At 38.0% G+C, this 14,595-nt stretch overlaps 1 protein-coding gene across 1 annotated transcript in view; it reads right to left on the bottom strand.

Moving 5' to 3' along the window:
- FUT8 (fucosyltransferase 8) overlaps window positions 1-14,595 on the bottom strand; it is a 122,963-nt gene that overhangs the window by 32,062 nt on the left and 76,306 nt on the right. Inside the window, exons 6-7 of the mRNA XM_058161855.1 lie at window positions 8,722-8,836; window positions 6,354-6,591 (exon numbers count right to left, since the gene is read on the bottom strand). Of these exons, the coding sequence (XP_058017838.1) occupies window positions 6,354-6,591; window positions 8,722-8,836 (353 nt within the window). The remainder of the gene's footprint in view (window positions 1-6,353; window positions 6,592-8,721; window positions 8,837-14,595) is intronic.

Here is a 14,595-nt window from a genome sequence, read left to right as displayed (position 1 = left end):
CCAAACGCACGCTGCACGCGCATGCACACTACACACCAAAAGGAGGCTTGGGAAGGTAAGTAGAGCAGCGAGGAGGGGATCAGTTGTGCCGTGCGATTTAGATTCACTAGAAAGCAGGATTTCTTTGTCATCTTGTCATCATTCCTATCACCCATCTCCTCACACTTATGACTATAACCTTGTAGCTTGTATCCTTACTATTTATATTGACTGTTTCCTAATATGATTTGATTGGTTATTTGTACCCTATGACTATCATTAAGTGTTGTACCTTATGATTCTTCATGGGCCTCTGTGGCTCAGACTGGTAAGACAGTCTGTTATTAACACAGCTGTCTGCAATTACTGCAGGTTCTAGTCCCACCAGGCCCAAGGTTGACTCAGCCTTCCATCCTTTATAAGGTAGGTAAAATGAGGATCCAGATTGTTGGGGGCAATAAGTTGACTTTGTATATAGATATACAAATAGGATGAAGACTATTGCTAACATAGTGTAAGCCGCCCTGAGTCTTCGGAGAAGGGCGGGATATAAATGCAAATTAAAAAAAAATTCTTGACAAACGTATATGCACCAAGACAAATTTCTTGTATGTCCAATCCCACTTGGACAATAACATTCTATTCTATTCTATTCTATTCTATTCTATTCTATTCTATTCTATTCTATTCTATTCTATTCTATTCTATTCTATTCTAGTGATTTTAAATCACGCAGCACAGCTGATCATCGGAAATACCAGTTGGGAGGAACTGGTAACTTTTTTTAACTACCAGGTAGCATTTCACTACTGGATGAGTTGTATACCATTTTAGATTCAAAGACAAAAAGAGTCTTCAGATTGCATGGAAATATTGACCGGGATGCCTTATGCACGGTCACTCATGCCCTCGTAACTTCCCGCCTGGATTATTGCAATGCTCTCTACATGGGGCTGCCCTTGAAGTGCACCTGGGGGCTGCAGTTAGTTCAGAATGCAGCTGCGCGGGTAATAGTGGGAGCAACTCGTTGCTCCCATGTAACACCACTCCTGCGCAGTCTGCACTGGCTTCCTGTGGTCTTCCGGGTGCGCTTTAAGATTTTGGTCACCACCTTTAAAGCGCTCCATGGCTTAGGACCCGGGTACCTACGGGACCGTTTGCTGTTACCGTTTGTTTTAATTTCTTTTAATATTGATACTGTGATTTTTACTTGGCTGTACACCGCCCTGAGTCCTTCGGGAGAAGGGCGGTATAAAAATTGAATAAAATAAATAAATAAATAAATAAATAAAATAAAATAAATAAATAAATATGTATCTGCTACTTCTAAAACCAATTGGTATGTCATCTGCGCATATTAAAAATATAATTTTGTTTTTATATCCTACTGTATATCTTACGCATTTGTTCTGAACAATTCTATTGCATAAGTGACAAGATTAAAAAATAATTCATTATGCTTAGCCAATCATGACAAACAACTTCAGTCCTTTGGAAACTCAACTTCTTAAATCAGGGTTTCAAATTTTAGTACTCAAAACAGCCTTTGATAAATGTCTTCCTTAAATCTTGCTTGGGGATTACTTTTAATTTTGAAAACGTATTTCCCCATCTCCCAAAAATACAAATATCTAAATTTTAGGCAGTACATACAAATCAAATCTTAAATGGAGTCTTACAATGAAGATTGTATATACCGTATATACTCGAGTATAAGCCGAGTTTTTCAGCACGTTTTTTGTGCTGAAAAACGTCCCCTCAGCTTATACTCGGGTCTATACGGCTTATACTCGAGTTTTGTTTTTTTTTAAGCCCCTCGGCTTATACTCGAGTATATACGGCTTATACTCGAGTTTTTTTTTTTTCTTTTTTTCACATTTTGCGGACGGTGGGAAGCCCTGCGGTGCAGTGAGAGGGCGGGCGGGGAGCCACCAGCCTTCTCAGCTGAGGAGGAGGTTTCCCCAACCGGTAGGTGCCTCATTTCCCACCCTCGGCTTATACTCGAGTCCCCAGTTTACCCCAGTTTTTGGGGTAAAATTGGGGACCTCGGCTTATACTCGGATCGGCTTATATTCGAGTATATACGGTAATAGAAAAATAACAAAATGCTCTGTATTACTCACCTGAACCTCTGACAGACTTATCTATTCAACCAATAAAAGCATGAAAAAATCAGAGAAAGGCCTATACATAATAACAATAATCATTGGAGACGACTTCCGGTATCCGGTGGCAACGGACGTCTGGAAGGCTTCTCCTGCCTCCAGTGTCCGAATCCGGCCGCCGCCGAGGCCCTTAGGGGCCAGGTGTTCCGAAAAGGACACCTGCCGTACGGACGGCTCGCCAGGGGTCTCCCAGCCGATATACAGGACTGGGGGGACCGATGCTGGCGCGTCCTAGGCTCGGCGGGGTGCGGAGGCCACAGGCCGCGGCCATTACTTTGGTCGTCGCCTGGGCCGCTGTGCCCGGTGACACCGGGGCTTTGGATTTATAATTGCAGCAGCCTGGTGGTGAACAGGAACGGAGAAGAATTGAGGAATGAAGAAGGAAGGAATATCGGCAAACGTGAGTGGAGTACTCCGGAGTGCGGGGGTTTTCTCCCCTGCGACTGGAAGAATCTGAATCACTTTGGAGAGAGGAGAACTTAAAATAACAAGATTACCGGTTTTGTGGAGCTCTGGAGAGAAGAGGTGATGGAGAAATTTAGGAGGGAGGGTTTGAGGCCCCTCCTCTGGGGAACAATGGTGGCGCCCAGCTTCCGCCTTCACTATGAGAATCTTGATGACATCACTTCCCTTGACTTCCTGGTTGATTAACTGTACTCTGGACTCGTTGCTCCTGTGAGTGCCCCTGGTGGATCCGGAGGAAATTATAAGGATACTGTGCTTGCCTGAGGATTTTGAAAATTTTTTAAATGGCAAAAGGTCAGAGACCAACTGCTGGAGAAATGGAGAGAATTCTGGAAAAGTTATCTAATATGGACAAGAAACTGATGAAATAAGAGCAGAAATTGTGACTATCCAAAAGGATTTAAAGGATACTCAACAAGTCTCAGCAGAAAATAAGCAGAAAGTGGAAGGTCTGAGGGTGAGATGCGGGCAGTGCAGAAAAGAGGGGAGACGACAAGCAATGCTGTGCTTGGACTACAGATGGATAAAATGTCTTATTTCCTTAGGTTTCAAATTTGGAAGAAGTGGACCAAGAAGACTTGAGAGATGTTGTGACTAAACTGTTGGGAGAATTTCTTGGGAGAGGTGTTGATTTTATGAATTGGGATGTGGATCGAGTTTATAGAGTTAATTCACAATATGCACGCACGCATGCAGTTCCTAGAGAGGTTCATGTCAAATTTGTGAAAAGAGAGACGAGAGATGAAATTCTTAGAAAACATAGGAGTGGGGCACTGACTTATAGGGGCAGGGAGATAGCCATTCTGAGGCAGATTCCCAGACAGGTACGTGAAATGAGAAAGAAATATTACTTTTATCAAGCAAATTGTACCAGAAGGAGTGGGCTTCAGATGGCTGATGCCAGAGGGATTGATGATTTTCCGGGAGGGCATTACGAAAAAAATTAGTACAATTGCGGGGGCTGCGCCCTCGGTGGAGGACCACAAAGCCCTCCTGGATTTAGATGACCCAGGAATTGAAGAAGGGGAGGTTATAGACCATGGGGCGGAGGCGGCTGCCGCTGTTGCGGCCCTGGAGTTGGGTCAGGCTGAACCCAGAGTTCTGAGATCCAAAACTAGGAAGTGATAAAGATATTTGGTATTGTGTTGGTTTTTCTTATTCTCTTTCGTATGATATTCTGATTATTCTTGACCCTTCCTCATTGTGTATGTAAGATTGAAACTTAGCTACTTCGTTTCACCTGCTTGCCATATGGCTGTTGTATGTGTTTAAAATTTTGAGTAAAATTCTTATCATGTATAAGAAAAATGAAAATTTACCATACCTGATATGTATTTGCATAAATCTTTTTTGACCAATAAAAACTTTTTATATAAAAAAAAAAAAAAAAAAATAACAATAATCATTTTCTCCATTTCTAATCTTTCATTTCAAAATAAAAATATTTGATACTTTACAACTACAATAAAGAGGTATAATATTTTTTCTCAATGTTCTTTATTACTGAAATGGTTCACCAAAAAATTATCTCTTAACCTATTATACAAAGAGATAACTATAAGTCAATGATACATACCTGACCAATGCCCTGTAGTACTTCCTGATCTATCAGTACATGTTTCACTCACTGGCTGAAAAACAGTCTCCCAGCCTCCAGTTGCATAGCGCCAATTCTGAGATTCCAAAATCAGTGTCCTTTCAGTGCCATATGCTATCATGAAGCAATAGACCACATGATGAAGTTGACAACCATAACCACATCCTTTGTTGATATTGCATATTAGTTTCTTGGCTTTGCTACAATCCTTGGGATTCTATGAACAATAAAGGGAACGTGAAAATATATATATATGTACTTTTTTCAAAATAAATATAAGCAAAAATTAACAGATACCATATGTTTGCCTGAAAAATGCCACACTCTAATCCGTTAGATTGTTTTAAATGCTATTTATTTTCCTTCTGTATTTATTGCTCTGTTACGTGATAAGGTAAAAAAGAAAAAAAGGGGCTTTAGAACTGATTTTGTCCCTGCACTGAGATTGTCTAAAAGACTCACAGTTATGTTTAATTTATACAAAACACAGATGGCAATGCCATTTTGCCCTTGGAATAAATTTATTTATTTATTTATTTATTATTTAAATTTGTATACCGCCCTTCTCCCGAAGGACTCAGGGCGGTTCACAGCCAAGTAAAAACACACAATACACTATAAATACAATTAAAATACAATTTAAAAAACTTATTAAATTGGCCACAATTAAAATTTGGAGATAAAACCCATTAAAACCCATAACTTAAAAACTAACAGTCCAGCGCAGATAAATAAGTAAGTTTTAAGCTCGCGGCGAAAGGTTCGGAGGTCCGGAAGTTGACGAAGTCCTGGGGGGAGTTCGTTCCAGAGGGCGGGAGCCCCCACAGAGAAGGCCCTTCCCCTGGGTGTCGCCAGACGACACTGTCGCGCCGACGGCACCCTGAGGAGTCCCTCTCTGTGAGAGCGCACGGGTCGGTGAGAGGTATTCGGTAGCAGCAGGCGGTCCCGTAAGTAACCCGGCCCTATGCCATGGAGCGCTTTAAAGACGTTCACCAACACCTTGAAGCGCACCCGGAAGGCCACAGGTAGCCAGTGCAGCCTCGCAGGATAGGTGTCACTGGGAGCCACGAGGGCTCCTCTATCACCCGCGCAGCTGCATTCTGGACCAACTGCAGCCTCCGGATGCCCCTCAAGGGGAGCCCCATGTAGAGAGCATTGCAGTAGTCCAGACGAGACGCCACAAGGGCGTGAGTGACTGTGCACAAGGCATCCCGGTCTAGAAAGGGGCGCAACTGGCGCACCAGGCGAACCTGGTGGAAAGCTCTCCTGGAGACGGCCGTCAAATGGTCTTCAAAAGACAGCCGTTCATCCAGGAGAACGCCCAAATTGCGCACCCTCTCCATCGGGGCCAATGACTCGCCACCCGACAGTCAGCCGTGGACTCAGCTGACTGTACCGGGATGCCGCATCCACAGCCACTCCGCCTTGGAGGGATTGAGCTTGAGCCTGTTTCTCCCCATCCAGACCCGTCGGCTTCCAAACACCGGGACAGCACTTGATAGCTTCATTGGGGTGGCCCGTGTGAAAAGTACAGCTGGGTGTCATCAGCGCACAGCTGGTACCTCACACGAAGCCACTGATGATCTCACCCAGCGGCTTCATATAGATGTTGAACAGAAGGGCGAGAGAATCGACCCCGCGGCACCCCACAAGTGAGGCGCCGCGGTGACCTCTGCCCCCGTCAACACCGTCTGCGACGGTCGGAGAGATAGGAGGAGAACCACCGATAAACGGTGCCTCCCACTCCCAATCCCTCCAACCGGCGCAGCAGGATACCATGGTCGATGGTATCAAAAGCCGCTGAGAGGTCTAATAGGACCAGGGCAGAGGAATAACCCCTATCCCTGGCCCTCCAGAGATCATCCACCAACGCGACCAAAGCCGTCTCAGTGCTGTAACCCGGACGGAAGCCGGACTGGAACGGGTCCAGATAGACAGTTTCCTCCAGGTGCAGGGGAAACTGATATGCCACCATACTCTCTACAACCTTCGCCGCGAAGCGAAGGTTGGAGACCGGACGATAATTACCTAAAACAGCCGGGTCCAGGGAAGGCTTCTTGAGGAGGGGCCTCACCTATTAAGAGATAATTTTAAGTCAATGATAACTATAAGTCAAAGAGAGATAACTATAAGTCAATGATACATACCTGACCAATGCCCTGTAGTACTTCCTGATCTATCAGTACATGTTTCACTCACTGGCTGAAAAACAGTCTCCCAGCCTCCAGTTGCATAGCGCCAATTCTGAGATTCCAAAATCAGTGTCCTTTCAGTGCCATATGCTATCATGAAGCAATAGACCACATGATGAAGTTGACAACCATAACCACATCCTTTGTTGATATTGCATATTAGTTTCTTGGCTTTGCTACAATCCTTGGGATTCTATGAACAATAAAGAGAACGTGAAAATATATATATATGTACTTTTTTCAAAATAAATATAAGCAAAAATTAACAGATACCATATGTTTGCCTGAAAAATGCCACACTCTAATCTGTTAGATTGTTTTAAATGCTATTTATTTTCCTTCTGTATTTATTGCTCTGTTACGTGATAAGGTAAAAAAGAAAAAAAGGGGCTTTAGAACTGATTTTGTCCCTGCACTGAGATTGTCTAAAAGACTCACAGTTATGTTTAATTTATACAAAACACAGATGGCAATGCCATTTTGCCCTTGGAATAAATACAGATATTAATAATGTTATCTTTAAAACCTTTTATTTATTCCAATCTCTTTTTAAAATATCATTTCACAGGAAGCTTTGACATCTGTTATATACTTGCTTTAGGATATTGTATTCATTTATTCTTATTTATTACATTTATATTTTCCTTAAATATGAAGGTATTTAGGATAATCTTTATTTGTGTTCACCTGCAATTCTTAAGATGTATTTATGAATTATTACAAAACAAAAACTGGAGATATGAAGATGCTTGGAGTAAAATGCTTAATTACCAAATTATCTGAATTAAGTGCTTCCTGAATTGTTTTGAGATTTACAGAAAAATGTGAAAAAGGTTATTTCACTTGGGAAAGTCACTATGACAATCTTAAGACAAATACCAGCACTATTTCATAAACATTCAGATGAATGCTAAATACTCAGAAACAATTAAATGAAGGTTTCCTTGGTACTAGGAATTCTTGGACAATAAAATTCTATTCTATTCTATTCTATTCTATTCTATTCTATTCTATTCTCTTCTCTTCTATTCTCTTCTCTTCTCTTCTCTTCTATTCCCAAGGAATGAATAATTTTCATGATGTAATCAAACATGGAATATCTGATAATAGCGCTCTGCAGTGCTTTGGATACAATTAAAAAAAGTAGAAACATGAAACAAATCCTTCTTTGCAAACCTTTAAAGCAAATTCATTTTTTCCTAGAATCAGTCTTCTGCTGCAGCCATGCAATTCATAAAAAAGTTTGGCTGCTTTAGGGTAACACAGGTAGATGCTACCTCCCAAAAAACATATTTCTGAAACTGAATCCAAAGCACTGCACAACCCTACTTGATGAAATAATATACTCTTTGTCAATGAAGAATAAGGAAGATCTTGTTCTCTTCTATAGAATCTGATATTTGGTTAAAGGATACTCATTTTTTGATTTCCAGTCATGTTTATTCATTCATAAACAATTTTGTATACACAAATTTCCAGAGTTACTTCAAAACTTTGTAAAATGACATATTTTTAGATTAAGTAATAATAGAATAAAAGCTTGAGGAATCAGATTATATACTGGTTTTTATTACCTAAAGGACTGGAATTGCATATATATATATATATATATATATATATAGACTGGAATTGCATATTAAATATATATATATATTTAACCAAATATCAGATTCTATTCAATACAGAATTGGGCTTCTGGTCACACAATGGGACATCTCCTTTTTCTTCCCTAATTCCATTTATACCCTGACACTTCTCTGAAGAGTCCCCCGAAACTTTTGAGCAGATTGGACGCAGGAGGAGAGAAGAACAGGGAAATTCATTCTACCAACAAAGTACATTATTTTATTTACTGAATGGGATTCTTCTTTCTAAATAGTTAAGTTTTGAACATCATTTGCAGTATTATTATTATATTGTCCTATACAGATAATCCTTGACTTATAACAGTTCATTTAGTGACCATTCGAACTTACAACGGCACTGAAAAAAGTGTCTTATGATTGTTTTACAGAGTTATGACCTTCGCAGTATCCCCATGATCATGTGATCAAAATTCAGATGCTTGGCAACTGTTTCATATTTATGATCATTGCAATGTCCCAGAGTCATGTGATCACATCTCAATGGGGAAGCCAGGTTCACTTAACAACTGTATTACTAATTTAACAACCACAGTGATTCACTTAACAACTGTGACAAGAAAAGTTGTAAAAAGGGGTAAAACTCACTTAACAAATTTCACACTTAGCAACATAAATTTTGGGCTCAATTGTGGTCATAAGTCGAGGACTACCTGTATAGACTTTCCCAGAATTGTTACCTGCAGATAAGTTATTCTCCTCTGCACTAGCTCTGTCAAATCTTTGGCTTCTTTTTCTCGCCAAGCACCTGCTCCATCAGTTTGACTGAGGTAAAACAGATCTGTCATTATTGACCTGTTAAAAAAAGAGACTCAAAATCAACCTTTAAGATCATCAAAAAAATAGGTAACAAAGTATTTCTTGCCAAACTATCCAAAAACTGTATCTTAACACAAGAATAAAAATATTTACCACTTTATTGCTATAATGTCACAGTTACATTTAAGAGGCAATATTACAATGGATGGGAATTCCTGTATCTATTATACAATCACATTACCACATTATTTACGGTAATTTTTCTTCCTAACCACTCCAAAGAATATTCATAATGAATGAATTCTTGATTGCAGATTGGTGAAATGAGACACTAGCAACAATACAAAATATGCACATTTCACATATTCAAAGCAAGCAAAATAATAGGAAGATGGTAAAATAATGTCTATATTGTATATGTACTCAGGTTCTTACATAAGGTTATCTTTAGTTTTAATTAATTCATGTTCTAGGACAGGGCTCCTCAACTCCCAGGCTGCAGATTGGTAGTGATCCCTGGCCTGCTAGGAATTAGGCCGTGAAAGCAGTGGGTGAGTGAGCGAAGCTTCATTTGTGCATGCATGGGATCTAGAATGCACATGAAACCATCCCTCCCTGGTGCATGGAGACATTTTTTCTTCTGAAACCGGTCCCTGTTCCCAGAAAGTTTGGGTATTCTAGGATATCAATATTCTATGGCCATAGCTACTATGGCATTATTTTGTGAATGAATGGATGAATATTTATCCTGAGTAGCGAGTTGTGGACATTGCAAGGATTAAGGAATGCTACTTCATTGTTGTAGGGCATAATACAAAATATTAACATCCTTCCAGAATTTCCCTCTGTCCCTTTATACCAAGCAGAATCAAGTTATGGTTACAGTATTTTGATGATTTTGCCTCAAATTCATTCCTTTCTCTTTTTGAGGATTGGAGCAGTCTTTAATTTTCTTTATTCCTACATTCTGGTTATTCCTACAGTCTTCTACAATGGAAGTCAAAAGTCCCACAATAGGCATGCTAAATTCCAGAGAAGGCCACCAATCAAAACACACTGGGAACTTCTAGTTTTTAGTATCAATTCCCAAATAAACAAAATTACATCTTCTATAACTCCTACTAATCTTTAATAATTTAATAAACTCGGGCTCTTCCTGGTTGGCTCCGTTGGCAATGGAGGTGATCTTTCTGGTCACCAACCTCTGGATCATGTTGGACTGCTAAGACAGCGACAATCAGCTGTCCAGCAGTTCGGAAACCCCCCTCTTCGGGAGAAGAAGCGGTGGTGAGCAAAAAGAAGCAGAGGTAGAGCTTCCCTAGAGCTCCTGGAAGATACCAGGGGGCTCGAAGGGTTAAGCCCCCTCAGAACTTCAAAGTGCTCCAGATCTGAGGCTTTTTTCCTGCTCCGGCAGACCTAATTGCCGCGACCAACTTCCGGGACCAATTTTAACTTAAAGAAGATAATACCGGACTGAACAGAAACAGGAGAGCTCTAATTATAAAAGCAAGTAATCAATCAATTCCTGTTATTTTTTTTTTAAGTTTTGGATCTGACTTCAAAGTGAAAATGGCGATCGTTCTTTAATGAGCTACACAGTTGAAAACGAAAGTGTTACAAGTCTAGCTGTCTGTTGTTTATTGCTGAGGCCAGCTGGAAATTTTTTTTAAACATTGTAATGAGAAGGGAGAAGAGATACTGAGACTGGAAAAAAAAAAGACTTAAAAGGTTTATACGTAATATTAAGTTAAAGAGAAATTTTAAGAGATGGCAGCAAAACAATTAAAGTCAACTGCTACAAAAACCCAGGAACATTAACACCGGAGTCTCTCCAGCACATACAGCAGATACAAAATCACTAAATTTGGAAGCACTTCAGGATAACCTGAAAGAATTTATGAAAGAATCTCTTAACGATGCTATGAATTGGCAAACTTCCCAGATAGAGGATAAGTTTAAATTAATTACAGAAGAAATGTCAGAGATGGAAAAACAGATGTTAGAAATTCAAACTGGAAATAAAGAAGTTAAAGAAGGTTTGGTGTCAGCAGTACAGGGTCTGGCATCAAATGTGATTTTATTGGAGCAGGAAGTAGAAGAAATAAAGAAAGTTAATTTAAAATTGGAAAATAAGATTGAGGCAGTTCAATGTAAAATGGATAAAGTTGATGATGAAATTGTTTTGGTACAATATAGAGCTATGGAACTTGCTTTACGAATCCGTGGACTTAAAGAATGTAAAAATGAGAATTTGAAGCAAATTTTTTCGGAGGCCTTTGCAGAGATTTTGGCAGTTCGGCCAGCAGATGTGGCCTTTTATATTGATAAAATTTATCGTGTGAATTCCTGGATAGCAAGACAAAGAAATCTTCCTAGAAACATTGTTATTTATTTTACTACTAGAACAGTGAGAAATGAGATTCTACAAGCTTCTTTTAAAGGAGACAAGATTCAAGCAGCCAGCCAAGATATTTTAATACTAAAGGAAATTCCCCCCAAAATGTTGAGAAGTAGGAAGGAGTTTGCTTTTTTGGTGAACGAACTTAAAAAACGTCAGATTGAGTATAGATGGGACATCCCAATTGGTATAATAGTTTACTATGAAGGGAAAGCACATCGTCTTAATACAGTCAGTAAAGCACAAATTTTTTATGCTTATGTGCTTAAAGTTGAAAGTCCACCATCTCCGGATGGTAGGAGAAAGGAAGGTGAAATTAAAGAAAAAGAAGTGATAGTAATGGAAGAAGACCTTTTACAAGCGTTGGATGTGTCTAAGATGGGATCAGAGATTCCAAAAGAGCCAAGGATGACAAGAGCAGTTGTCAAACGCAAGGAACAAGAAGAAAAGGCTCAACAGGCTCAATCTGCTATTACCAAGACGGAAACAGTGGGAGGAGCAAGGCCCAAAGAAAGATATGATTTGGCTGGTGCTTCAAAAGTTTCGATTGCTGATAATGGCAATTAGACTTTTATCTTGGAATGTCAATGGATTAAACTCACCACAAAAGAGAAGAAAGATATTTCATTATTTGAAGCAATTTAAAATGACATTGTATGTTTACAAGAAACACATATTAGAACATTAGACCAGAAATATTTGATAAATTCAAATTGGGAATACATTTTGTTGCATCTGCTACAGAAAAGAAGAATGGACTAGTTGTTTATATAAAGAGTAATTTATCTGCAACATTAATTGAAGCGGATAATCAAGGAAGATATATTGCTATTGAACTTTTATTGAAGGAGAAAATACTTTTAATAGGAGTTTTATGCACCAAATCAACAACAAGAAAAATTTTATAAGTTTTTACATAAAAGAATAACATCTTGGGATTATAAAACTTATATATTAATGGGTGATTGGAATGGAGTGATGGATACCCAGAAAGATAAAAGAAGTCTTAGAAATATTTCCAATCGTAAAACTGCCAAAGGCATTCTTTGATTTGATGGAAGATTTAGAATTGAGAGATGTATGAGAACGCAATGAAAAAGAGAGAGATTTTACATTTTTTTCTGACAGACATCAATCTTTTTCTAGGATTGATTTCATTTTAATTACTAATGATTTGTTTTTCAGAGTGAAGAAGACAAAAATTTGTTCTAGAACCTTGTCTGATCATAGCCCGGTATGGATTGAGTTAGATCGGGAAAAAGAGGCCAGGAGGTCGTGGAGGATGAATGAGAACTTGTTTAAATATGAACAAAATGTAAATGAATGTAAAACTCTAATGAAGGAATTTTTTTCTTTGAACATGGATAAAGGGACACCTATAGAGATAGTTTGGGACACCAGTAAAGCTTATATGAGGGGAATTTTATTAGAGATGAATAATAAATATAGAAATAGACTGCACAAAAGGCGAAAAGAACTAGAAGAGGAAATTAAAAGGAAGGAGCAGTTATTGGTAGGCAATCCAGGAGATAGTAAAACAAAAGAGTCAATAAATATATTAAGAGGTCAATTTAATATGTTAATGGCAGATCAGGTGGCAACTAATTTACAATATGTAAGACATAATTTGTTTAATAATTCTAATAAACCTGGAAGGTGGTTAGCATATTTATTAAGAAAGAAACAGAAACGACGATAATTGATAAAATAGAATATAGAGGTAAGGAAGTATATCAGCAAAATTTGATTAAAAAAGCTTTTTTAGAATATTATACTAAGTTATATTCTAGAGATGTGATTAGTGATAAAGATATAGATAGATATTTACAGGACCACGGTATTTTAGAAATTACAGTAGATCAAAGGGAAGAGTTGAATCAATTAATTTCTTCAGAGGAAATAGTGTTTGCAATTAAGCAGCTTAAAGCGAATAAAGCACCAGGTACAGATGGCTTGACAACTACTTATTATAAAAATTTACAAAATGAGATGATTGTACCACTTAAGGAGTTATTTAACAGAATACAAAGGGGAGGAGAAGCTCCTCCTTCATGGAGGACAGCTTTTATTTCATTAATACCTAAAGAAGATCGAGATGGTGTTAAACCAGAGAATTATAGGCCAATATCGCTTTTAAATACTGATTATAAGATATTTGCTAAGATACTAGCGAATAGATTGATGCCACTGATGAATCAATTAATTCATAATGACCAATCAGGATTTATTAAGGGGAGACAGATGAGATATAATATGAGACAAATTGTAAATTTACTTGAATATTTGGAAGGAAACAGCCAGGTTTCAGCAGCATTCCTCTTTTTGGATGCCGAAAAAGCTTTTGATAGATTGGATTGGCAGTTTTTGTTTAAAGTAATAGAAAAAATGCAATTTGGGGATTATTTTATTCAAGCAATTAAGGCTATATATCAAAAGCAAACAGCTCAAATAATAGTAAATGGTGGATTAACAGAATCTTTCAAGATTGAGAAAGGGACTAGACAAGGATGTCCCTTGTCACCATTATTATTCATTCTAACTTTGGAAATATTATTGAGTAAGATACGTGGTTTAGATCGAATAAAAGGAATTAGAATTAAAAATCAAGATTATAAATTAAGAGCGTTTGCAGATGATTTGGTTGTTTCTTTATCTCAACCAATACATTCAGCTGTATATTTGATGGAGACAATTGATCAGTATAGTAAGGTATCTGGGTTTAAAGTGAATCAACAGAAGACAAAAATGATAATTAAAAATATGAATACATATCAGAAGGAAGAATTAGAAAGAATAACTGGATATGAAGTAGTTAAAAGGTTAAATACTTAGGAGTATACATTACAGCATCGAATGTAAAATTATATAAAACGAATTATGAGGTATTGTGGGGAAAAGTAATTAAAGAAATGGAGAAATGGAAGAAGTTACAATTATCATTGTTGGGAAGAGTGGCAGCTATAAAAATGAATGTTTTGCCTAGATTTTTATTTTTGTTTCAAATGATTCCAATTTTGAAGAAAGATGCAAATTTACAAGAATGGCAAAAAGGGATTAATAAATTTGTATGGAAGGGTAAAAAACCGAGGATAAAGTTAAAAATAATGCAAGACGTTAGGAAAGAGGGGTTTAAAATGCCTAATTTGAAATTGTACTATGATGCAGTTGTTTTAACTTTAATTTCTGATTGGATTAATTTAACAGAGGAAAGGATTTTGAATATAGAAGGTTATGGTTTGTTATATGGATGGCACGCATATGTAATATATGACAAGAAAATTGATAAGACATTTAAGAATAATATGGTCAGAAGTGCGTTGTTGAGGATTTGGAAAAAATATCAATATAAGTTAGATGGAAAGATACCAATATGGACCATCCCCAGACATATGATAGA

This window comes from Ahaetulla prasina, chromosome 1 (assembly GCF_028640845.1).
Source record: "Ahaetulla prasina isolate Xishuangbanna chromosome 1, ASM2864084v1, whole genome shotgun sequence".
Lineage (NCBI taxonomy): Eukaryota > Metazoa > Chordata > Lepidosauria > Squamata > Colubridae > Ahaetulla > Ahaetulla prasina.
Note: the sequence above shows the minus strand (reverse complement) of the source record. Positions and strands in the feature narration are given on the sequence as shown.